The sequence below is a fragment of the Eurosta solidaginis genome, chromosome 2, assembly GCF_040869045.1.
Source record: "Eurosta solidaginis isolate ZX-2024a chromosome 2, ASM4086904v1, whole genome shotgun sequence".
NCBI lineage: Eukaryota > Metazoa > Arthropoda > Insecta > Diptera > Tephritidae > Eurosta > Eurosta solidaginis.
The window spans coordinates 220685844-220710873 of NC_090320.1; the positions used below are offsets into that span (position 1 = coordinate 220685844).

The 25030-nt window shown below is 36.7% G+C and overlaps 1 protein-coding gene across 1 annotated transcript in view; it reads left to right on the forward strand.

The window, feature by feature from the left end:
* The window catches only part of CadN (Cadherin-N), an 855435-nt gene that overhangs the window by 216156 nt on the left and 614249 nt on the right, over positions 1 to 25030 (forward strand). Inside the window, exons 3-4 of the mRNA XM_067767104.1 lie at positions 7612 to 8062; positions 23940 to 24156. Of these exons, the coding sequence (XP_067623205.1) occupies positions 7612 to 8062; positions 23940 to 24156 (668 nt within the window). The remainder of the gene's footprint in view (positions 1 to 7611; positions 8063 to 23939; positions 24157 to 25030) is intronic.

The window sequence follows — 25030 nt, forward strand, 5'->3', positions numbered from 1 at the left end:
ACGGCCGTGCAGCCGGCCGGCATGTCAAGTCAAGCTAAATAAAACTGTTTAATTAAAAATAAAAACCTGCCATCACAGCAAAATAAAAGTGGTTATTAGGATATGAAATATTAGGTGACCTTTTAATCCTCGGACTAGCGTTACTACATTTAATAAAAATTTTTGGGTTCACCAACTTTTTTCGACAAACTGTCTTATGACTTTATAAAGTTCCATGAGGATATTCTATTCCAGTATTAAACAATATCGCTTGTCTGATTTTTTGTGTAAAAAACATTGTTTTGTGTTATATATGTGTTTTTTCCGGTTGTGCTCTGTCAGACCACAGGGTAGAAACTGTGCCTATCCCATAAATATTGGTTATAAATGCAACTCTGTCGCATTTCAAGAACAGCTATATTTTTGAATTAAATAAACATTATAATACATTTGATTTGTTCAATTACTTTTTTTGGTAGTGGCACGTAGACCTTGTGGTCTGCCACACATAGCGTTAACGACAATTTAAGTCACCAGTAGTCTAAGGGTTAAAATGTCCATAAAATAGGCTTTATTTCTACAACCAATTGACTTTATAACCTTTATAGATCATGATTAAAATAACCGAAACATTTGTTTTTCTTCGATTAACCTGCAAACGTTTTCCTGTCCGATATTTGAGAAGTGAACCTCCTTCGCATTATCACTGTCAATATCAACAATTAGACTACAACTTTCTTCAATTTCTTCTTCTAATTAATATTCTTCCCTTATTCTTTTTATCTCCACTCTATTATCATTCTGCTTGTACTTCTCTCTCTCACTCCCAAACCCAATTGCAGTCCCATTCCGACCCCCACTCTTACTCCCACTCTCAGTCCCATTTCCACTCTCACTGTCACTTCCATGCCCCATACCTCCCCTACCTAAAGAACCTCATATATGGAATTTATATGTCCAATATTGTATACCCCCTAGAAACTTCCATTCCTACCCGCTTCCTACTTTCACTTTCCCTTCTAATCTCTCAACGACAAAATTTTTTTAATATATGGAAACTCTTTACTGGAAATTGGCTACCCGCTAGAATAAAACAGAGATATAGGAATTTTAATATTTCCTAGCTGGGGACTTGACACCGCTCACTTTTTCAAAGATGCAGAAAAAATGCCGGGTGACCACTGAATTCCCACTGGCCTAGCTTTCAACCTGCGGGGTTTTTCAGTCCAAATTGTCCTTAAACTTTTAGCTAACCAAATTCTTTTTATCACAGAGAAGTCTTCATTGGACGAATTTTTCATCTAAGAGCGACCCATCCGAAAATTTTAAATAAACAAAATTTTCTTTTCATTGGACTGAATAAAAATATAGCAAAAAAAAATATATATAACAAAACAGTAACAAAATAAAATAATTGACCTATGACCACTTGAAAAATAAGAGTTAACTTTATAAGCATTTCTGAAAAGCAAGATGGTAAAATTTTGACATTGTAACCATATCTATATAGCATATTAATGTGATCATTCCATATGGTTTTTACTTCAATTGATTTTATGGCTATTTGAAATGGTAATAAGGTCAACTGACATTATGGCCGTTGTCCTCATCTCACCCCTCCGAAATATTATCATATATAAGAAATTACTAACATAATTAGGCGTATATTGGCAACATTGATTCTTGGCTGCACTTCAAAGCTGGTGTTGTCGTTTGTGGTAATGCAGTTCCCAAATAAATGAAGTCTTTTAGTATTTCGAAATTATGGCCACCAAAAGTGGCGTGGTTTCCAAGGAGCAAATATGCTCACTCTTTTTTGATGACAGCATGTAAGTCGTTCTGTCCTCACTCAGCATCAAACCCATCTTTTCCGCTTCTTTTTCCAATTTTGGAGTAAGCAGAACTTACGACATGGATGTAGATGCGCATTACATCAAAGTCATCAGTTTAGGCCAGTAATTGCACGCTATTTGGCTATTGGCACGACATTAAATGCGATATAAAGGCAAATAAAATTTAGATTCCAACCGTCGGGCATGCACTCAGCCGACCATATTTTTCAAAGAAGCTGATGCATGCGGCCGTATATGAATAGCTCCGCAGGAAGTCAGTCAGTGCCCGTGACCTTATTGTTTAATTAATCTCGTTATTGCCAGCCTGACTTCGTTATAATCGGTTTAGGGGACATTACTTCCATCATCATCTATTGCGGGATCGGGTTCATCATCCCTGTGCGGTATATGGCTATCTTCACTTTCTTCATTTAGGAGAGCAGAGTACTCTCTGAACATCAGTTACGAAGTCGCCATTATCGTTCCGCAAGAAGTTTGCTTCGGACTTAAAAATTTCCATCTGTCACCGAATCTAATCATCGATTCCAGGATCGGGTTCCTCATCTCTGCGCGGTACATGGCTGTCTTCACTTTCCCCATTTAGGAGAGCAGAGTACTCTCTGAACATCAGTTACGAAGTTGCCATTATCGTTCAGCAAGAAGTTTACTGCGGACCTAAAACTGTCCATCTATCACCGAATCTAATGCACTTCGTACCGCCGCCGATAGAAGAATTGGTTACCGACGACCATAGAAAAACAACGGGTACGATGAAAAATGCCTCGTTGTAAGCGAAAGAAAAGACGCTGCCTTCAGTGCTACATTAATAGCGGGGCAAAAAGAAGAGTTTGTGAACGTTATCGTCGGTAAAAGGGGAGTGAGACGCTTTTACAGGCAGAAATAACCAGAGACAGAAAGGCGTGAGGCCAAGGAGCTTGAGTTGCTAGTCACCAATCAAATGTTACCAAAAAATTCGGCTAAAACACTACCACTCCGTTTGGGAGAAATCAACAGGATTCACCAAGCAGGAAAGGCGTGCACCAAAGCGCGGAGCTGCAAAATTTCTAAGATCATGTGCAAAGCCTGCGATATTAGACTCACAAAGTGGCTCATATCTCTAAAAAGAGAAGACTTAAGGCTCACGATAGGCATACTGCCTTCTGGCGTCACATGCTTATAAGTTGGGCCTCGTCAGTAACATGAAGTGTGCGATGCAGGGAGAAACGGTTGAGCACGTTCTATGCTCGTGTCCTGCGATCGCCAGGTCAAGGCTCCAGCTATTGGGGCGGCAGAGTTGCCAGATCTCGAGGCAGCAATTAAGGTGGGTCCTAGAAAACCGCTAGTATTTGCCAAGAAGACAAAGTTATTCTATAACATATGTCCTGGCACCTGATTGGGGTTCCTTCGTTGGATCGTCAAACAAATTCTGGTAACACTATGGACACATGCAGCCTGTGTGAGGTCTTTATTGACCGGCCAGTTCAACCTAACGTAACGTAACTACCACTACGAATATTTTACATTTCGAGCCAAAGCTGGCTGTTTAGTTTCTTTCATCCATTGCTTACAGGTTATGTATTTTTTGTTTTTCACAAACTATTGGCAAATTTTATGAAAAAAATCTATCTACCACCATAATTGGAATTTTCCGCTGTATGGATGATTTCGGTTGTTCGTTTACATATGAATATATTATATACTAAAACAAGTAAGGAAAGCTAGGTTCGGATGTAACCGAACATTACATACTCAGCTGAGAGCTTTGGAGACAAAATAAGAGAAAATCACCATTTAGCAAAATGAACCTAGGGTAACCCTGGAATGTGTTTGTATGACATGTGTATCAAATGAACGGTGTTAATGATTATTTAAAACGTAGTGGGCCTTAGTTCTATAGGTGGACGCCTTTTCGAGATATCGCAATAAGGGCGGACCAAGGGTGACTCTAGAATGTGTTTGTACGATATGGGTATCAAATTAAAAGTATTAATGAGGGTTTTAAAAGGGAGTAGCCCTTAGTTGTATGTATATGTGAAGGCGTTTTCGATATATCGATCAAAATGTGGACCAGGGTGACCCAGAACATCTTCTGTCGGGTACCGCTAATTTATTTATATATGTTATACCACGGACAGTATTCCTGCCAAGATTCGAAGGGCTTTTGATTTCGCCCTGCAGAATTTTTTCATTTTCTTCTACTTAATATGGTAGGTGTCACACCCATTTTACAAAGTTTTTTCTAAAGTTATATTTTGCATCAAAAAGCAAATCCAATTACCACGTTTCATCTCTTTTTTCATATTTGGTATAAAATTATGGCATTTTTTTCATTTTTCGTAATTTTCGATATCGGAAAAGTGGACGTGGTCATATTCGGATTTCGGCCATATTTTATACTAAGATAAAGCGACTTCAGATAAGTACGTGAACTAAGTTTAGTTAAGATATATCGTTTTTTACGCAAGTTGTCGTGTTAACGGCCGAGCGGAAGGACAGACGGTCGACTGAGTATAAAAACTGGGCGTGGCTTCAACCGATTTCGCCCATTTTCACAGAAGTTACACAACAGTTACTGTCATATAATCTATGTCCCTACTAAATTTCACAAGGATTGGTAAATTTTTGTTCGACTCATGCATTAAAAGTATTCTAGACGAATTAAATGAAAAAGGGCGGAGTTACGCCCATTTTGAAATTTTCTTTTATCTTTGTATTTTGTTGCGTCATATCATTACTGGAGTCGAATGTTGACATAATTTACTTTTATACTGTAAAGATATTCAATTGTTTGTTAAATTTTGACTTAAAAAAAAAATTTTTTTTTTTAAAGTGGGCGTGTTCTTCATCCGATTTCGCTAATTTTTATTCAGCACACATATAGTAATAGGAGTAACGTTTTTACTAAATTTCATTATGATATCTTCAACGACTGCCAAATTACAGCTTGCAATACTTTTAAATTACTTTACTTTGAAAAGTGGGCGGTGCCACGACCATTGTCCAAAATTTTTCTAATTTTATATTGTGCGTCATAAGGTCAATTCACCTACCACGTTTCATCGCTTTATCCGTCTTTAGTAAAAAATTATCACACTTTTTCGGTTTTTCGAAATTTTCAATATCGAAAAAGTGGGCGTGGTTGTAGTCCGATTTCGTTCATTTTATATAGCGATCTGAGATAAGCGCCCAGGAACCTACATACCAAATTTCATCAAGATACCTCAAAATTTACTCAAGTTATCGTTTACAGTCGGACGCACGGACATAGCTAAATGAATTTCTTTTTTCACCCAGATCATTTTGATATATAGAAGTCTATATCTATCTCGATTACTTTATGCCGTTACGGATTACCGTTATGCGAACAAAGTTAATATACTCTGTGAGCTCTGCTCAGCTGAGTATAAACAAAGTATACGTAGGTGTATAAAGTATGCTTGTTACTGGCTACATTGACTGCGGCTTGGGTGAACTTTTATTTATTTCATTTTCTCTGCATGTATTTGTTTCCAACGTTCACTTTCTGTGGAAAGTGTTGATATTGACATACCTACCTACATACAAGCTACACATGCTTGTGGCAAAGGAGTTTCCTTTATTGTTTCTTTTCTTCCTTTGCATTCAATGGAATACGAGTATTGGCGCATGAAGATGTTTTAACTGTTTTTGATGCCTGTAACTTCTACATATGATATTTATTGCTATTTTTCTAATTCATTGCATTTTGATGGCTTAAGTGAAATTGAATAGTTCCTACCACGTTTTGTTGTGAAATTCAATACATATCCTTTCCTTTTTGTGTCTGCTGAACTTTGTATTGAGCATGGTGTTTTACAATTTTGTAAGGCCCTTTTATGTTTTGTTCGCATTTAACAATAAACATACATTTGAATGAACCAATACATTAAGATCGGGTACATAAATATATATATGGAGTTTGAATTGATTGGCAACAAACCATTGTAAGGTGGGAGAGCATAATTTCTGTTTTACTTCCATCCAGTGTATAACGCAATTGCTAATCACAACATAATGCAAAGTAGCCAAATAACCTATACCGGTAAAATTCTTTTACATTTTCATCACTTCGATCTGTAAGGTATGATAGTTGGTATGATAGGTGAAAGTTCTAAGTATCTATACTAAAATCTGTCTACCTAATATAAATCTATAAGAGTCGAAATTATCTACTGTTAGGGCATATTTGCTACGACTACAGTTGAATGATTTCGATTCTTAAGGACACTTGCAGTTTTAAAACAAGATAATGATGGTATAACACAATGCAGGGCGATATAAATATCCCAGAGGAATTGTTCAGTTCTCTTAATATTACGACGACGACGACTAGACGGCTAGGCACTTTCTGCGAATCTATTCAGCCTGCTCCAGGAATAGTTATGAGGCGTCTAGCACAGACGTGTTAAAATACTAACATCTGATGAACACGAAATCAGCGAAGTACTTTCGGCGGATCAGAAGACTAATACATCGGCATTTTGTCGCTAATTAGCCGCGTTGTTAAAAAGTTTGTCGCGCTTTTCTCAGTGCTTTTTTTGGGATGCTTCGCTTGGTTTACGTGAAGTTAGCGAAGCACTCTCGTATTAACTGCCTTACACTTCTTTGATGGATATGCAATTTCTGTGCTATTTGGTCGCATATTGGTCCCTAATTTTAATTTGCGAAAAGAAAAATTGTGTCACTCTATTTTAGAGCATTTTTGGGAGCATTTCTAAGATTACGTGAAGTTTGCTCACGCTCGTGAAAACTGGCTAACACTGCTTCGATCGAAATGCGACTTTTCCGAGTCTCATTTCGATTAGAGAAGTGTAAGTCAGCTTTTACCAGAGTTCTTCACATACTTCACGTGAACTTAGCGAGGCACAGCAAACAAAGCCACTTCGAAGACCGCTACAAATTTTTTCTCTTCACAACTAATTAGCGAATAATTTTGGACAAAATTGAGACCAAAGAATATTTTTACACACCAACTGTGCTTGGATAACTTCACATTTATTAAAATCTAAGGCCTTTGAAACCCAGAAAACAGCTTTGATCTTAAGTGCGTTAGATTTCAAATAAATTGCACGTGGCTTCTCAAACCCGCTCAGATTTTTAAGTTTTTTCCCAAGTTTACTTCCTTACGATCTTAAGTGCGTGAGATTTCAAATGAATTGCACGTGTTTCACCTGCGAACACGAAAATAGAAGTGGCAATTTTTATCAGATTTCGTCATCATTAAAGTAAATATTTCTTTTTTTTTTTTGAACTTAAGAAAGAACTATGAATTTCAAAAATTAAGCTACGCAAGTCAATCTCCAAAACTTTTAAAAATTTTACGAAAATTTCGAGTTTTGTATAAAAAGCAGGCAATTTAATTCTGGGTGCAAGTATAGGCTTCTCAAAACCCGTTCAGCTTTTTAGCAGTTTTTTCCAAATTTACTTCCTTACGAAAGCTTTGTTTTTAATATGGAAGAAAGTCTGAACCCCCCTCGGTAAAAAAAAATTGTCAAAAACTGATAAGAATTTTGAGAGACCTAAAACTTGTACTTTCTTGAACTTACATTGATTGGGTTACAAAACTGCATATCCCAAACAAATTCAGAATACTCGAAATTTTTGAAAAATTTTATAAAATTTTTTCGAAAAATTTTTTGTGTGGTCTGCACAGTGTCAGTTAAAAAATTAATTGACGAAATATAATGATAAAAAATTTCTGTTGCTATTTTCGTGTTCGCTGCTGTAAATCAAAGCAAAAACTATATAATTAACAACAATTTTTTTATCTCTTTTTTTACAGCTGATCTCAAATATACTGACAATCAACGCGTCATCATTCATGTTAAGGATGTCAATGATGAACCGCCCTATTTTATTAATCGTCCATTACCTATGCAAGCTGTAGTACAATTAAATGCTCCGCCCAATACACCGGTCTTCACATTACAAGCACGCGATCCCGATACCGATCATAATATACATTATTTTATTGTACGTGATCGTACTGGTGGCCGTTTTGAGGTTGACGAACGTTCTGGTGTTGTACGAACACGTGGCACAGATCTCTTTCAATTAGATATGGAATATGTTTTATATGTGAAGGCTGAAGATCAAAATGGTAAAGTAGATGATCGGCGCTTTCAGAGCACACCCGAAGAACGTTTGTCAATTGTGGGCGGTAAGCGTGCACCGCAATTCTATATGCCAAGCTATGAGGCGGAAATACCGGAGAATCAGAAAAAAGACTCAGAGTAAGTATGAAGAAGTTTTAAAATTAATAATTAAAAAAAAAAAAAACAACAAATATATTTGGGTATAATGTAGTCCATGGCAGTATACCCAAATCTGGCGGTATACCCAAATTTGTGTTGCAAGATGCCAAATAAATAATGCTGTGCGCCACTGTGAGGGTACCCTTCACATAATGCGTTCTAATGAGTTGACAGCAAATGGTACAACAATCGTTAGACATTAATCCACTCTTGACTGTCCAATTATAGTTTTGTTTTAAAGTTGATAAAATTTAGTGTCGAACACATCAGGATTTATAAATAGACGTATCAGTCCCACTCGCAGAGTAGCAAGTTAAATTTTAAACACAGCGTTAACCTGACATGAAGAGCTAAACCTACATATATATTTTTGACAAATTTTTCCTATTAACTCTGAGCTAAAAAAATAACCTGCCTTTCTGCAAGTGGGCCTCATTGTTTTGTGGTTCTTAACGGCCAAACTACTTTTAATGTGTAAAAATTAAATTTTTGTAATTCCGACAAGGCAGATATTTTAGTATTTATTGCAGTGTTTGGTGTTTGCCTTTGCTACTCCAGAGCAGCAGGAGTACCAAAAAAAATGTTTTCTGCGGCTCTAAACATGAATAGAGCATAGAACAGAGCGATGGATACGTCGTGCTTTATAGCTTAGCAAAAAGCATAATAAAAACTACGAACGATTTGCTACTTGTAGCATAGCGAAAGCCAAAACAAAGTTGTTTGTTTGCGTCAAGTTAAATCTGTGCTAGATGATATCAGTGCGAATTTAACCCAATTCGCCGTACAACAAAATGATAAATCAAAAGCAAATTTGCATTGATTTCGCTTAACATACATTTTCCAATATCAAGCCGAATCTATAGGTGATGGCAAAACGAATTCAACCCAATTCGCCGTGCAGAAGTAAGTCAAACAAAAAGAAAATTAGCATAAATTTCGATGAACTGCACTATTGGTGTACCATGGTGTTGAATGGAATATATCAAGAAGAAGCAATCGGGTGATGGGATTTCACCACTTCGTACTGAATTCGCCATGTGCTGTACCAAATTTTGTCAGAACAAGTAAGGAAGGCTAAGTTCGGGTATAACCGAACATTACGTACTCAGCTGAGAGCTTTGGAGACAAAATAAGGGAAAATCACCATGTAGGAAAATGAACCTAGGGTAACCCTGGAATGTGTTTGTATGACATTGGTATCAAATGGAAGGTGTTAAAGAGTATTTTAAAAGGGTGTGGGCCATAGTTCTATGGGTGGACGCCATTTAGGGATATCGCCATAAAGGTGGGCCAGAAGCGACTCTAGAATTTCTTTGTACGATATGGGTATCAAATGAAAGGTGTTAATGAGTATTTTAAAAGGGAGTGCTGATAGTTGTATATGTGAAGGCATTTTCGAGATATTGAACAAAATGTGGACCCAGAACATCATCTGTCGGGTACCGCTAATTTATTTATATATGTTGAAATTCTATTTCATGTGGCAACTCTGTTTTTCATTTGCAACTTGTAATCGCATTTTTGCTTTGCGAATTCTTTCTTTGTATTCGCCATTTTAACTTACGAATAATTCTTTTCTATCTGTGTGTATCTAACCGACGTTGAAGTAAGTCGAAATAAAACATTTTTTATTGTTCAGAAGAGCGGCTGTTTTTATTTTAAATTAGAGGACCTCCAACAGGTTATGGGCCCAGCCCCTACATAAAGTGCTAAGAAAAATGAACAATTCCTCGTTTTTTAATGTTGAGAAGTTGGATGAGTCCAACTATGACGCATGGTGCGTTCAAGTAAAAAGTATACTTGTATACAAGGAGCTCTGGGATGTGGTGTCAGGTGCACTTATGCAGCCAGCTACAGAAGCCGAAGACGCTGAACAAAAAGCATGGAAATCTAGTGATGAGAAGGCCATGGCAACAATTGTGTTAAGCCTAACGCCAATACAAATTGCCTACGTGAAAAAATGCAAAACAGCAAAAGAAGCATGGAGTGTGTTGCAGGATATACATCGACCAAAAGGCCCTGCGCGAAAGGTGTCTTTATTTAAGCAGCTACTGGATATGCGCATGGCAGAAAGTGATAAGGTACAACAATATCTAAGCAATTTTTCGAGTATAGTTGAGAAGCTAGCAGAAATTGGTATAGATCTGCAGGAGGAGTTATTTGTAATAATGCTCCTAGCTAGTCTTCCGAAGTCTTTCGAAAATTTAGTTGTCGCGTTAGAGTCACGCGATGAGCTTCCAAAGCTGAGTTTGTTAAAAATTAAATTGCTTGAGGAAGAGCAACGCCGAAAAATGAGTGTGTCGCCTATTGCAGAAAGTAGCGTGCAAGTTTTCATGGCACATGAAAAGGGTAAAAGCAGTGGCAGCAAGTCGTCGCAGCGAAGTAAATGTTCTAGAAATCGATCGAACTTAAAATGTTTTAGTTGTGGACGCACGGGTCATTTTGCTGCACAATGCAACAAAAGCAACAAAAACCAGGAACAGACAGATAAAACAAACGAGAAACCAAAAGCATTTACTCTGTTCTCAGCGTTTGAGTCAAACAACTTGCAGTCGAATGTATGGTGTATCGATAGCGGAGCCACGTCGCATATGTGTTGTGACAGAAACATGTTCGATGAGTTGAATGAATACAATGAAAACATTTTGTTAGCTGGTAACAAATGTATAGAAGCAATGGGAAAGGGAACAGTTCGACTAAAAGCAGAAGGGAAAGAAATCCAGCTGATTGATGTACTTTATGTTCCTGTATTGCAATGCAATTTTATTTCAGTATCGAAAGCAGTGAAAAATAACCTTTGCGTTAAATTTGCAAAAGATTTTGTCACGGTATATGAAAACAACGGCAGCGTAATATTGCGTGGAAACAAAGTTGGTGGTATATTTTTGTTCACAGAAAATAAGAAAATGTTATTCTTTACAGGCCAGCAGAATGAAGCAATGAAGTGGCATGCACGGTATGGTCATTTGAACTATGACAGCATGCGTATGCTTGTAAGCAAAAATTTAGTGAACGGGCTTCAAGTAAATGTGCCAAAATCTATTCCGTGTGTTGTATGTATGCAGAGTAAATGTGTAACAAAACCATTTACATCAAGTTCAAATCGAGCAAGCGAATTACTTGAACTAGTACATACAGATGTATTTGGGCCAGTAAAAACATCGGCTGGTGGTTCGAAATACGTATTGACATTTGTAGATGACAAATCAAGATATGGTTTTGTTTATTTAATGAAGCACAAAAGCGAAGTTTTCAGTAAATTTAAAGAATTCAAGGTTTTCGCTGAACGTCAAACTGGGTGTCTAATTAAAGCCATTAGAAGTGACAATGGCACTGAATACACAAATAATTTGTTTCAGCAGTATGTAAAAGATTGTGGCATTTTGCATCAGTTCACGGTACCCTACACCCCGCAGCAGAATGGTGTAGCTGAACGCTATAACCGGACATTGGTAGAGATGGCACGGAGCATGCTAATTGGTGCGAATTTGAGTGATACATTATGGGCAGAAGCTGTAAATACTGCAGCCTACTTGCGAAATAGGTCACCAACAAAAGCAGTCGATGAAATGACGCCTTATGAGGCATGGTATAAAAGAAAACCAGTTGTGTCACATCTAAGAACATTTGGATCAGTGGCTTACGCCTTAGATAAAAAACCTAAAAGTAAATTCAATGCTAAGGGAAAAGCGTATGTAATGGTTGGTTACGGTAGTGCTACCAAGGGCTATCGCTTGTATGATTCTGCCACAAGAGGAATTATTTTAAGACGTGATGTATCATTTATAGAACCAACTATTCCGAAAGAAAATCTAAATGTTGATTTATATATTTTAAAGTCAAATCAAGATAAGCCAGAAGGTGAATGTGTAAGCACTGAAGACAAGCTAAAGAGTGAGTGGGTTAGCACTGAAGACAAGCCAGAGAGTGAATGTGTTAGCACTGAAGACAAGCTAGATAATGAACGTGTTAGTGCTGAAGATGACCCAGAGAGTGATTATAAATCTGCAAAAGAAGAAAGTGATGAAGAGCCTGCTACTAAACAAGTAGGACCTGGTCGGCCTAAGTTGGTGCGGTCAGGGAAACCAGGAAGGCCAAAGAAAGAATACCATTATGCAAATTTTCTCTATGATGTTGATATTCCGAATACAGTGGGTGAAGCCATGTCTAGTGACCATGCAAGTGAGTGGCGTAAAGCAATGTGTGCTGAATATCAAGCTCTTTTAGACAACGATACATGGGAGCTAGTAGATTTACCAAACAATCAGAAAGCCATAAAGTGCAAATGGGTATTTTCGATCAAGAAAAACAAGAACGGTGAAATTGATCGATTTAAGGCAAGGCTAGTAGCCAAAGGGTGCAGCCAAGTATATGGGGTGAACTATACCGATACGTTTTCACCTGTGGTGCGGTATTCTACGATCCGTACAATTTTCGCGTTAGCTGCAGAGTACCAGCTATACCTACACCATGTTGACGTTTCATCTGCGTTTTTAAATGGTATCATAGATGACGAAATATATATGATGCAGCCTGAAACATTTACAAACAGCGAGTATCCCAATAAAGTCTTAAAGTTAAAGAAAGCTTTATATGGTTTGAAACAGGCAGGACGTCAATGGAATATGAGGTTGCATGACATTTTAATTAATATTGGTTTTAAACAATGTGTAACAGAGCCTTGCGTATATACGAAGCATCACGACGGGCACATCAATTTGTTAGCAGTGTATGTAGATGATTTGCTAATAGCCAGCTCAAACAAGAAAGAGATGAGCTCTATTAAACACGAAATTTCGAAAAGACTGCAAGTGGTAGATAAGGGTCCTGTTCAATTATTTCTTAGTATGGAAGTCGAAAGAGAAGGTGAAAGGGGCGCAATAGCTATACGACAAAAAGGGCAAATCAAAGAATTGCTGCAACAACATGACATGTTAGACTGTCGTCCTATAGCAACACCACTCGATCCTAAGCAACAAATATTATGCGCTGATTCTAGTTGCAAGCGCGTTGGCAAACAAGAGTACCAGTCGCTGATAGGCTCGTTGTTGTATCTGGCGTTGTGCACAAGGCCAGATATTATACATACAGTGTGCAAGCTTGCGCAGCATAATAATGAGCCACATAGCGAACACTTGGCAGCGGCAAAAAGGGTGTTAAGATATTTATGTTCTACGATTGATTTATCGCTCACGTACAGTAAGAAGGGAACGCCGATACAATGCTATGCTGATGCTGATTGGGGTGGAGAGTCACTCGAGCGCAAATCGTTCACTGGCTATGTATTTCTTTTAGCCGGTGGTGCGGTGTCTTGGGAGTCGAAGAAGCAATCAACAGTGGCCTTGAGCAGCACCGAAGCGGAATACATATCGTTGTCAACTGCCGCAAAAGAGGTTATGTTCATAAAACAATTTTTGGACGAAATAAATGTACATAGGCCTGACAAAATTGTTGTAAATGGTGATAATTTAAGCTCATTACATCTTATCAAAAATGCTGTATACCATACAAGATGTAAGCACATAGAAATTAAATATCATCATATAAGAGATATGTATCAGAAAAATTTAATTGAATTACAATATTGTTCAAGCTCAGATAATATTGCAGATGTATTTACGAAAAATCTAAGCAAGTTAAGTCATAACAAGTTTGTAAAATTGTTAGGTTTAATCTAGTACATGTAAAATAACTTCAAAGTTTTTTTGAGTTAAATTATTAATTTGTGACTGCAAATGAATACCAGATTTGAGGAGGAGTGTTGAAATTCTATTTCATGTGGCAACTCTGTTTTTCATTTGCAACTTGTAATCGCATTTTTGCTTTGCGAATTCTTTCTTTGTATTCGCCATTTTAACTTACGAATAATTCTTTTCTATCTGTGTGTATCTAACCGACGTTGAAGTAAGTCGAAATAAAACATTTTTTATTGTTCAGAAGAGCGGCTGTTTTTATTTTAAATTAGAGGACCTCCAACAATATATATAATACCACGAACAGTATTCCTGCCAAGATTCCAAGGGCTTTTGATTTCGCCCTGCAGAACTTTTTCATTTTCTTCTACTTAATATGGTAGGTGCCACACCCATTTTACCAATTTTTTTTCTAGAGTTATATTTTGCGTCAATAAACCAATCCAAATACCATATTTCATCCCTTTTTTCGTATGTGGTATAGAATTATGGCATTTTTTTCTTTTTTGGTAACTTTCGATATCGAAAAAGTTGGCGTGGTCATAGTCGGATTTCGGCCATTTTTTACACCAATACAAAGTGAGTTCAGATAAATACGTGAGCTGAGTTTAGTAAAGATATATCGATTTTTGCTCAAGTTATCGTGTTAAGGGCCATGCGGAAGGACAGACGGTCGACTGTGTATAAAAACTGGGTGTGACTTCAACCGATTTCACCCTTTTTCGCAGAAAACAGTTATCTTCCTAGAATCTAAGCCCCTACCAAATTTCACAAAGATTGACAAATTTTGGTTCGACTTATGGCATTAAAAGTATCCTAGACAAATTAAATAAAAAGGGCGGAGCCACGACCATTTGGAAATTTTCTTTTATTTTAGTATTTTGTTGTACCATTGCATTACCGGAGTCGAATTTTGACATAATTTACTTATATACTGTAAAGATATTAAAGTTTTTGTTAAGATTTGACTTTAAAAATTTTTTTTTTTTAAGTGGGCGTGGTCGTTCTCCGATTTTGCTAATTTTTATTAAGCATACATACAGTAATAGTAGTAACGTTCCTGCCAAATTTCATTATGATATCTTCAACGACTGCCAAATTACAGCGTGCAAAACTTTTCAATTACCATCGTTTAAAAGTGGGCGGTGACACGCCCATTGTCCAATATTTTACTAGTTTTCTATTTTGCGTCATAAGTTCAACTCACCTACCAATTTTAATCGCTTTATCCGTCTTTGGTAATGAATTATCGCACTTTTTCGGTTTTTCGAAATTTTCGATATAGACCGATATCTTTCATTTTAAACAGCGATCTGAGATGAGTGCCGAGTAACCTACATACCAAATTTCATCAACATACCTCAAAATGTACTCAAGTTATCGTGTTAACGGACAGACGGACGGACGGACATGGCTCAATCTAATTTTTTTCGATACTGATGATTTTGATATATGGAAGTCTATACCTATCTGGATTCCTTTATACCTGTACAAGCAACCGTTATGCAATCAAAGTTAATATACTCTGTGAGCTCTGCTCAACTGAGTATAAAAATCAAAGGAAGAAGCAGTCAGCTCATGGCAAGCAAAACCTTGCTCTGAATTCGCTTTGGCGCTGTGCTTCCTTGGTCTTAACTTCCATGATAATTCAGTGTTATTTCGGAGCATTCCGAGGTCGTATAGTTTTAAGGTTTATTTTGGAATAAGTTTATGTGATTGGGGACTCTTCCGAAATCGTTTTGGGATGATTTTGATGACTACTTCGACATCCTTCCACACCCGGGTAAATCCAGCATCAATTTTGAGTAGTTTTCTGTATTTATTTAATGCTTTTAGGGATTTTTTCGTGGTCCTTCCAGGGTAGTTTTGAGGATTATTTATGGTTCAATTCGGGGTCCTTTAGGATCACTTCGGCTTTTTCGGAGTTCTTTCGCGGCCATGTCGGGCCAAAAATATCGGGAAGAATGTCAGTAGACGCGTTTTGTACTCAGATTCGCGTGTCCAAAACCGGAAATAAAACATTCTTTGTCTGTGAGGAGATATTTCTGTTCCATTTTCGGATTCGCGATTCTGGGACAACAACGCGTTTTAAGACACTCCTCCCGATAATTTTTGACGTGTATTAAAAATGTCATGATGTCGTATAAAATTACCTGCGGCCATATCGGGGTTTTTCCGAAGTAAATTTCGAGCCATTCAGTGATGTTTTAAATGAATATTTCATGGCCATTACGGGGCCCCTTTTTGCGTCATTGGCTTGACGGTTTTTTTAAACCCAAAATAGTCCATAAATTGTGGAGATATCGTACCGAGAGAACTTTCGTCATTTCTTCTTCATTTTACTGCAAGGCAGAAATTTCCCCTGAAGCAAACGTATATGCAATACAAGGTTATATGAAAAAATATCAAGTTCGGGTTATATAGTGTATATTCCATATATTCTGATTGCTCAGATGAGAGGGATTTCGTCAGTTCTCACAAACAATCATTTGATCACATATTATAAACTTTCGAAATTCGATCTGAAAATCTTTTAGTTACATTTATGAATGGTATGTTGTCTTCCGCACAGTATATGACTGTCCCGCCTTTACTTTTTTTATTTAGATATTGAGCTGATAATTCAAAAGGCAGTTAAGTTGTGACAGAATTTATTCTATAACACTAACAGTGATGGCCTTGCAGCTTTTTTAATGTGTTTTAAAATTCATACCAAAAAACAACAGCTTTTTCACTAATGTGCACTCTATCACTCAATGAAAGCTAATTACGGCTTTAATGTTTCATGTTTCTGTTCACATTTAAAATGATTTTATTTCAAGAGTTTTTATTATTTAGCTTAATACGCAGCACATTATGTGCATACATTGGGAAATTTGCATATATAAAGGGTGCGACATTGATAGCTTTTGTTTGACGATGTGATAGGTCGGTGATGTTGGTGATATCTATAATATACCGATTATCTATTGTTAAGGTTGCGGAAGCAAATCGATAACCTTTCGATAACAAATTTACTTTTTTTTCATAAGAAATCGATTTTTTCTGATAAAAATTCTTAGTTTTTTATTTTAAATCGATAGCTTTTCGGTAGCAAATCAATAAATTTTCGATAGCAAATCGATAAATTGTCGATCGAAAACATAACTTATCGATAAAAATTCGATCTTTTTTTGATTATAAATCGAAAAAATTTCGAGGACAAACCCATCGATAACGTTTGTTAACAATAACAAACTTATAACAAATCGATAACTCGTCCATACTTTATAGTGCGGTAATAAATTAATGAAAAACTGATAACTTGTCAGAAAAAGTGGTTATCGATTCCATGCCATATCAATAACCCGCCTCACGGTTTCGGTTTTGGTTTCTCTTCTTGCCTTTCCTATCCTCTCATCACTCCCACACATTCCGCCTACAGTTATTCTACGCCTACATTTTGTATTCCCCCATACAGCATATCACCTCCACACATTACCCTTACTCGATAAAAATGTTCTTTTTTAGTCAAAAAAGGTCAGTCAACGGCTCGCCCCTTAAACAGGCGTAATTGATTTTTCGAAACATTGAAGGTAAAAGAAGAAAAAGCCTGTTTCTTTAATGGCAGGATAATAAAGCAATTTACTGCTGCTGATACGGCATGTTCTGAGTAGTACAAACTATTACAGAACGGAGGCAAATAAGAAAAGAAATAACGAGGAAAAACAAAAAGAAATTTTTTCAAGAGACCGACATGCACACAAGTGGCTACACCGAGAGGAAAAACCTTCGAAAAAATTGTTTGTGGCAGTGGACAATTTTAATGAAAGGGTTCATACTGTGTTCAAGATTTACTTTGAATAGAGAGGAAATGAAAATACATCATCATCATCATCATCATCTTCCTCAACTCCTATTGAAGCATAGGGCCTCGACCACCGACTTAAATCTTATTCTATTAGGTGCGGTTCTTATGATATCATTCCACGTGTATCCCGCGTCTTCGAGTTCTTTATCCACAGTTCTGCGCCAAGTTTTCGCAGGTGCACCAAATGAGAATAGTTAATTGTAAATGCTAAAATGTATTTGGAGAATGAGAACTGTTACTTGTTAATGCGAAAGCGTCAATTCTATATAAGAGTAGTCAAATGTAAATGCGAGAGCGTGAAATAAAAATTTTAAAGCGTAGATTACATTTGAGTAGTCAATTGTAAATGAGAATAGTCAACTGAAATTGGGAAAGCATCGTATCAAAACGGAAAAACGAGTCAACTTTAAATACGATATTGAAATAATCAATTGTAAATGAGAATTCATCAAATTAAAATGAAATAGTATTATAAGTAATTGTGAATAACGTATTAAGTATGAGATAGCGTCATCTACCAATTGTTCTAAATATTGAAAGCGTTGCTCCGCGACAAACCGGTTAATTTACTTCATAACATAATTTGATTTTATGGCCATCGCGTGATTTGTTATTCCGAATTTTCTCTAAAATTTTAGTTGAATAAATACTTCCTGCCTCAGACAGGAATCCATTGAGCCAGTTTTTTATCCAATTTTTTCACTAGAAGGGAAACGAAGTATATGAAAAAGAGCAACATTGCCTAAAATTTTTAATAAAAAATTTTTTTTTTATTATTTTAAACCAGAATGTAGCAAAAATATTTTAAAACGTTCAGGTGCGAAATTGAATAATTAACTTTTCGGCCACTTGAGAAGAAAATAGTTGGCTGCGTAACCATTTCGGAAGATATATATCACAGCTATTGTGACCATTTTAATTTTGACGTTCTGACGATTTCATACGTTCAATTGGCTTCATTTGTAGTGGTCATAATTTCAATTGATGGTTTGGCGGTAGACCTTATTTTATCCCTTTGTTAAATCCGCCAGTGGAAAGCATGTAGGAGGGAGTGAAGGTAAATAACGTAGTAGTGGTTGAGAATGCACTAAAAGCGAACCAGTTTTCAATTTGCAATTTTCCCTGCAGGGCGATTTTTCCTAGCAGTTTTTTATTTTTACTTGTTTACCGTGTACACACCATGTACGGTATAATAATATATACAAATTTTATTTTAATAAAGTTGTCCATACCTATATAGTAGAAGAAATAACGAATTTTACATAAAAATGGGGAGAGTTGCTGAATAAGAAGAATACTGAAAACTTGGACGAACGGCGACCGCCGGTATGGCTGACTTACTTATTCAGAGATTCATTGAAATTTTAATAGGAAAACAACTGTCAAATGGCATTTTACATGAAATATAAAAGATGTAAGCGGAAGAGCGCACACAGTCATATACACCGGCTTATATCCTCATTCATAAAATAATCATAAAAAGCACATTTACATACGCTTACAGAGAAGATGGGAAGAAGCTTGTTATATAGATATAAATTTTATACATTCGTATGTGTGTTTGCATTTATTAGGTTTTTTTTACAATATTGGTTGATTGTGTTGTCATATATCCGATTTATTTTCCATTTCGGTAGCCTTTTTTCAGCTAAAAAGGAAAAAATCCAAGAAATCTTACGACTTTCGTTATGTGCATATTTAAATATCTGGATACTTATGAAAGTTCAGTAAAGATGTGAAATTAATTTCTTCAATTTTTATGTAGTCAGGCAATTCATGGGCTATCTATATATGTATATAAAAGAAAGTCGTGTTAGTTACACTACGCATAACTCAAGAACGGATGAACCGATTTGACTGAAAATTGGTGTAGACGTAGCTTAAAGCCAGGGAACGGACATAGGATACTTTTTATCCCGTTCTGGACAGGGTCTTGAGATCAAAACGTGACCTGGGTAATCCTGGGATGTGTTTGTACAATATGGGTACCAAATGGAAGCTGTTTATGGGTACTTTGATACTGGGTATTTTTCGTACCACTAAGTGACTAGCGTCTCGAGATATAGGCCAAAACGTGGAACCGGGCCCCCCCAGAATGTGTTTATACAATATGGATATCAAATGAAAGCTGTTGATGAGTGCTTCAATACAGGGTAGTTTTCATACCTATTGGTGACTAGGGTCTCGAGATATAGGCCAAAACGTGGACCCCGAAACCCCTAGAATGTGTGTGTGATATGGATATCGAATGAAAGCTGTTGATGAGTGCTTTAGTAGAGTGTAATGTTCATACCTCTGGGTGACTGGGGTCTCGAGATATAGGCCAAAACGTGGACCCCGAAACCCCTAGAATGTGTGTGTGATATGGATATCGAATGAAAGCTGTTGATGAGTGCTTTAGTAGAGTGTAATTTTCATACCTCTGGGTGACTGGGGTCTCGAGATATAGGCCAAAACGTGGGCACGTGAACGCCTAAATAGTGTTTTTACATTATGGGTATCAAATTAAAGCTGTTAATGAGTGCTTTAGTACAGGGTAGTTTTCGTACCTATTTGTTACTAGGGTCTCGAGATAAAGGCCAAAACGTGGTCCCGGGCACCCCTAGAATGTGTGTGTAATATGGATATCAAATGAAAGCTGTTGATGAGTGCTTTAGTATAGGGTAATTTTCATACCTCTGGGTGAATAGGGTCTCGAGATATAGGCCAAAACGTGAATCAAAGTAACACTAGGATGTGTTTTTACATTATGGGTATCAAATTGAAGCTGTTGATATGTGCTTTAGTGCAGAGTAATCTTTATATCGCTGGGTGACTATGGTCTCGAGATATAGACCAAAACGTGGATCCGGATACCCCTATAAGGTGTGTACAGTATGGATAGCAAATGAAAGCTGTTGATGTGTGCTTTAGTTTTTATATCGCTGGGTAACTGTGGTCTTGAGATATAGGCCAAAACGTGGACAGGGATACCCTACAATGTGTGTGTAATATGAATATCAAATGAAAGCTGTTGCTGAGAACTTTAAAGTAATTTCCATTGTCATATTCGATTTAGTCGCATCAACCTGGCAAAACTGATAAATAAGGATGCGAAGCCGAAATAAAGACATGAATTAATAATACCCACATACCTATATACATATGTACGTCCTATTCGATTTGCCTGAAATTTGGTTTATTAATTTGCCTGTATTAGTATTTACGATCCCTTTTTCCGGAACAACTAGACCAGAGACGGACTGGGACTGGGATTGGGACTAGGACTGGGCCTGAGGCTCGGAGTAGTGACTGGGACTCGGAATAGGACTGAAACAAAATACATACCACCCTCTGGGACTGACAATAAGGGATGAAGAAGAATGAGAAGAACTTGAGAGATGAGAAAAGGGAAGGAGAACGAGACTGAGAAGGAGATAGAGTGAGACGAAATAGAGATAGATGAATCGAAAAAGACGGAGGGAGGAGTGAATAAAAGGATTAAGAAAAATATTAGAGGGGGAGGCAGAGTTAGACGGAAAACGCTTATTAAGATGTATGCAGATAGACCAAATTTAGGGCAGAACAAAGTCTGCCGGGTCTGCTAGTTTTGAATAAAAGAAAGTGATTCCTACGCTGACGATACGCAGTTCCTTATTTATTAGTATAATGAAAAATTTGTATATTGTTGTAGTTGTTGTAGCGATAAAGACCATCCCCGAAGGCCTTGGGAAGTATTATCGATTTTGATGGTCTTTTGCCGGATGCAGATCCGGTATGTTCCGGTAACAAGCACAATAAAAGTAATAGCCCGACCTTCTCGGGAAGGATTTAGTATGACCACATGAAAACTTCTAGTTCGGGGCGCCAGAGTCTCGGCTGTTAATGAAACAGGATTTGCCACGGGTAGGTGAGGTTATACCTACCGTGGGTATATTCTAAGCCCCCTAACCTGCTGGGGGAAATACTTCTTACATATTCCCTTAAGATGAAAAAGGCTGGAGTAGCAACAACTCTAGTAATATAAAAACAATTTAATAAATGCCTTCGAAGATATTAAAGGACGAGCTTCTCTACCAATTTGCTTCCTGTTCCTTTTTAAATTTTCCTTCGAATTGGCACTGCATCTGCAAGGCAAATGAGTTTTCACGGAAATGACAGAAATATACTGGGAGTGCTTGCGAAATCTCTGCAGAGGTGCGACCCGCTTACAAAACATTCTTCTAATTTAAAAAACTTATTTTTAAAATGTGTATGTTGTTTTCCCCTGGTGAACACAGAATCTTTGGTATGGTGGGCGGAGCACGCCATCACCACACCACAGCGATCTCAGTTGTAAGCCTCTTGAAAATATCTCGATCCGTGCGCCCCCTAGAAGAACTTTTGTCATATGAATTTTACTCTCTTAGGCTCCTGAGATACGCTAAAAATTTAAATAATCTAGTTTACTAAAACGTTACTTCCAAACCGAACGAAAGTTACCAAATCTGATATGCCAAACTTCCAATATTCAAACATCAAAATCCCCGCATCACCAAGCAATCAGGTTTTTACCGCATGTTAAATTAATATCGAATTCTAAACTATATCACAAGTTTCGAGACTCTAGCTCCTCGGGAAATTTGGGGGCGGACTTTAGAAACTTTCACATGGGACCAAAATAGTGTAGTATAAACCCTAAAAAACGAATGTATTAAAATTAAAGCTTACCGCACAGTTATCTTTACTGGGTAATTATTTCAAAGTCATCCTGAATATAATATCGAAATACAAATTCAGTGATACACCAAAGACCCCGCAATGGTTAAAATAAATAATTTTCCCAAAATACTACCGGAAGAATCCATAAATAATTGCAAAACTATACTTAAATAGTTCTGAACTGCTGCGGTAAAGAATCATGATATCATTCAAAAACTATCCCAAATGGATTCTAATGCAGAAACAACACCAAAATGGCCTGGAAAACAGTTCTGAAACGGTCCCGAAATCATTACGTAATGTTTCGAAAAGCAGTCCCTATATGATCTTAAAACAGTCTACATTTATCCTGAAATTATGCTGCGTGTTCATTCTCCTATCTTACTCTTTCATTATTTTCACATTCAATTTTCTGTTTCCTTCCTCTTTTCCTTTTTTGTTTATCTGTTCTTCCTATCATTTCATTAAGTTATTCTTTTTTCTTTTTCTTGTTTCTTTGTTGTTTTTGTCATCCCATTTAATAATTTTGTTTTTGCTGGTTTTCATTAACTAATTTGGTGTCTGAGTGCGCTCATTCAATTCAACAAAGGATCCACAACCCCTTAAGAAAATTTTTTGAAGGCGTCCAGCGCATGAGAAGGAAATTTCTAAAGGTGTGACTGTAATATGCCCGGTTTCATTCATAAGAAAGGTATAACCTCTGAAGCTTTATGTGTCAAAGCAAATAAAGAGTTAGACAGAGTAAGAAATTACACCGTGCGAGCGCTACCCAAAATTCCCACGATTCGTTGTTAACAAATTGGTAACACACTGATAACAAATCAGCAACACTTCGATAGGAAATCGAAAATTTTCGAACCAGAATCGATAACATCTTATGACAAATTGGTTACACACATATAAAAAATCAATAACTTTTCGATTAAAAATGATCATCTTTCTATAGCAAATCGATAATACGCTGATAAAAAATAACAGGCTCATAAAATATTAGTAATACATCAATCAAAAATCGGTAACTTTTCGATAGCAAATCAATAATTTCTGATAACAAGTCGATAATTTTTCGAAAATAAAATTGATAAATTATTGATTACATATCGATAAATGGCCGGTGCTTCACCGCTATTTAGTTATAAATCCTAAATTTTTGATAACATATTAATAATTTTTCGATTACTTTTTGATAACATATCGATGACCTTTTGACTTATAATCGATGTTTCATTTATAAACTTTGTTATCGATAGTAACATTATAACACTTCGATAAAAAATCGGTAACACCCCTATAACTAGCCCTTACTTTCTTTTCCTCGCCTTTGCTTGCAATACGTTCTATATTCCCCCATACAGCATACCACTTCTAAAAACTAAGCTTACATAACGCTTACATTCTGGATTCCCTTATACCGTGAGCAAACATATGTTTACACATAAAAAACTATCTACTACCGACTACCGAAGCCATGTGTGAACACAGCTAATAAAATGTAAAAATATGAATATTAACTCACAACTTTTATTAGGCCCCCCTTCTACTTTTGTGGCTTTTTTATATCATTGCCGGTACTTTTCCCCCATTTATTTTGTACATATTTGATTTTCTCTCATTTCCTTTTTCTTCCTTTCAGTATAATTTCGGTGAAGGCGAAATCTTTTGCAGATCGCGAGATACGCTATACGTTAAAAGCGCAAGGACAAGGCGCTGGTACATTCAATATTGGCCCATCATCTGGTATTGTTAAGTTGGCGAAAGAATTGGATTTCGAAGATTTACGACAGCCACACGTTTACTCATTGATAGTAACAGCTACTGAAGATTCGGGCGGTTTCTCCACATCTGTTGAGGTACGTATAACTACACACAGGAAAATAAATACGCTTGTATGTGTAAGAGTGAAAGAACTGTAAAAGGTTTCCTGATATTAAATTATGCACACATAGGAAGAGATATATATGCATGTATGTAGATATGAAAATATATACATATATTTGAGCGTAGGATGCAGATGCATTCAAGTGTATGCTAAAGTTGTTGAAAAGCGCATTCAATACCAATTTATCAATAATATTGACTATTTGAGTTTAGTAAAAGCCGACTAGATTTGGGTTAAAGAAATGGATAGAGGATATTCAAACAAACCAACGTACCTTTGACGTGCTAGTAAGTCTATTGAAAATATGCACAAAACTTATTTTTATAACATTTTCAAAGTACGTGATATTTTTATGCGTTTTTGATAATGAAAAGCAACGCTTGAGCTCTTTAAGGAATAATCAAATCTCAAAGAAATTGGGTTACCCTAACATTTATTTAAACCTGAGTTAAGTCATTTTTGCGTATCATGAACTATCATCTGTATATACATATATCTCCGAGAAAATAGTTTCAGTCTTTATCAATAATCTGTAGTACGCTCCCAGTAACTTTTTCTTAAAAATTCTTCAGGGACATAAGCGGAATAAGAACCTGTCTTAGGCTTATAACCGAATACCTGTACGCAGTACTTCTACTCAAGACACCTTTTTGTACAGATGACATTAGCAAGGTTTTGAGGCCCCCTGCTTGCTAAAGAAGCGATCGTGCTGCTGACTTAGCATGCCGAAGCCACGGGTTCAATTCAGGGAATTGTGTAGCGCAATACTTTCGAAAGAGTTGAAGCCCCAAATAGCCAAGGTAATCCTGTTTTTGTTTAACAGGGTTCAACGTGGTCATATTAAA